The sequence below is a fragment of the Myotis brandtii genome, unplaced genomic scaffold (assembly GCF_000412655.1).
Source record: "Myotis brandtii unplaced genomic scaffold, ASM41265v1 scaffold463, whole genome shotgun sequence".
Lineage (NCBI taxonomy): Eukaryota > Metazoa > Chordata > Mammalia > Chiroptera > Vespertilionidae > Myotis > Myotis brandtii.
The window spans coordinates 222,418-223,049 of NW_005367694.1; the positions used below are offsets into that span (position 1 = coordinate 222,418).

The window sequence follows — 632 nt, forward strand, 5'->3', positions numbered from 1 at the left end:
GATCCCCTGGAATGGGGGACGCGGGCGCGAAATACGAACCCAGCCACCGGCAACTCCCTCCCCACGTGCGCTCGGCCCGCGGCGTGGAGGGCAGCTGAAGGAGGGGGCGCCTCACCTTTGCCCTCCATGGCGTGCACGAAGTCCCCCTGGTACAGCTGGCTGCGCAGCTTCTCCTCCAAGCTGAAGCCGCGGACACTAACGATCTCCTCCACGTCCGACACGTCTTCGTTCTCGTCGTATCTCTGGCGGTCAATCGGGCGCTGCGGGGACCCAAGCCAGAGAGCCCGGGACGTTACTGGGGGTCCTGGGGGGTCGTCTCTCACCAAGAGGCCAGCTCGAACAGGTGCAGAAGCCGCGCGCCCCCTGCACCCCACCACCGCCACCCGAGCAACTTTGCGCAAATGCCAAAGATGCTGAAAATCGGGATCCTGAGAGGGGCCGCACCCCCAGTGTCCGCCTGCGCCCTGCACAGGGCATTCCCCTCCTGCGTCTTTGGAGGCCATGGAAGGGACATCTGGGGGCTCTCCCTTGCCCCCCACCCCCGAGAGGTGTTGAGTTTTGCCCACTCGGCCGGGAGCCTGGTTATGTAACCCGCGAGGGGGGCTCCGCGCACGGGCTGGCGGGGCATTGGT

At 66.8% G+C, this 632-nt stretch overlaps 1 protein-coding gene across 8 annotated transcripts in view; it reads right to left on the minus strand.

Moving 5' to 3' along the window:
- KDM2B (lysine (K)-specific demethylase 2B) overlaps positions 1 to 632 on the minus strand; it is a 95,049-nt gene that overhangs the window by 93,432 nt on the left and 985 nt on the right. For 6 of the 8 annotated variants that reach the window (XM_014547050.1, XM_014547042.1, XM_014547041.1 and 3 more), the window contains exon 2: positions 116 to 260. In XM_014547050.1, coding sequence (XP_014402536.1) covers positions 116 to 260 — 145 coding nt within the window. Of the gene's footprint in view, positions 1 to 115; positions 564 to 632 lie in introns of those variants that run through there. The other 2 variants (XM_014547040.1, XM_014547045.1) reach the window with 2 other exon arrangements.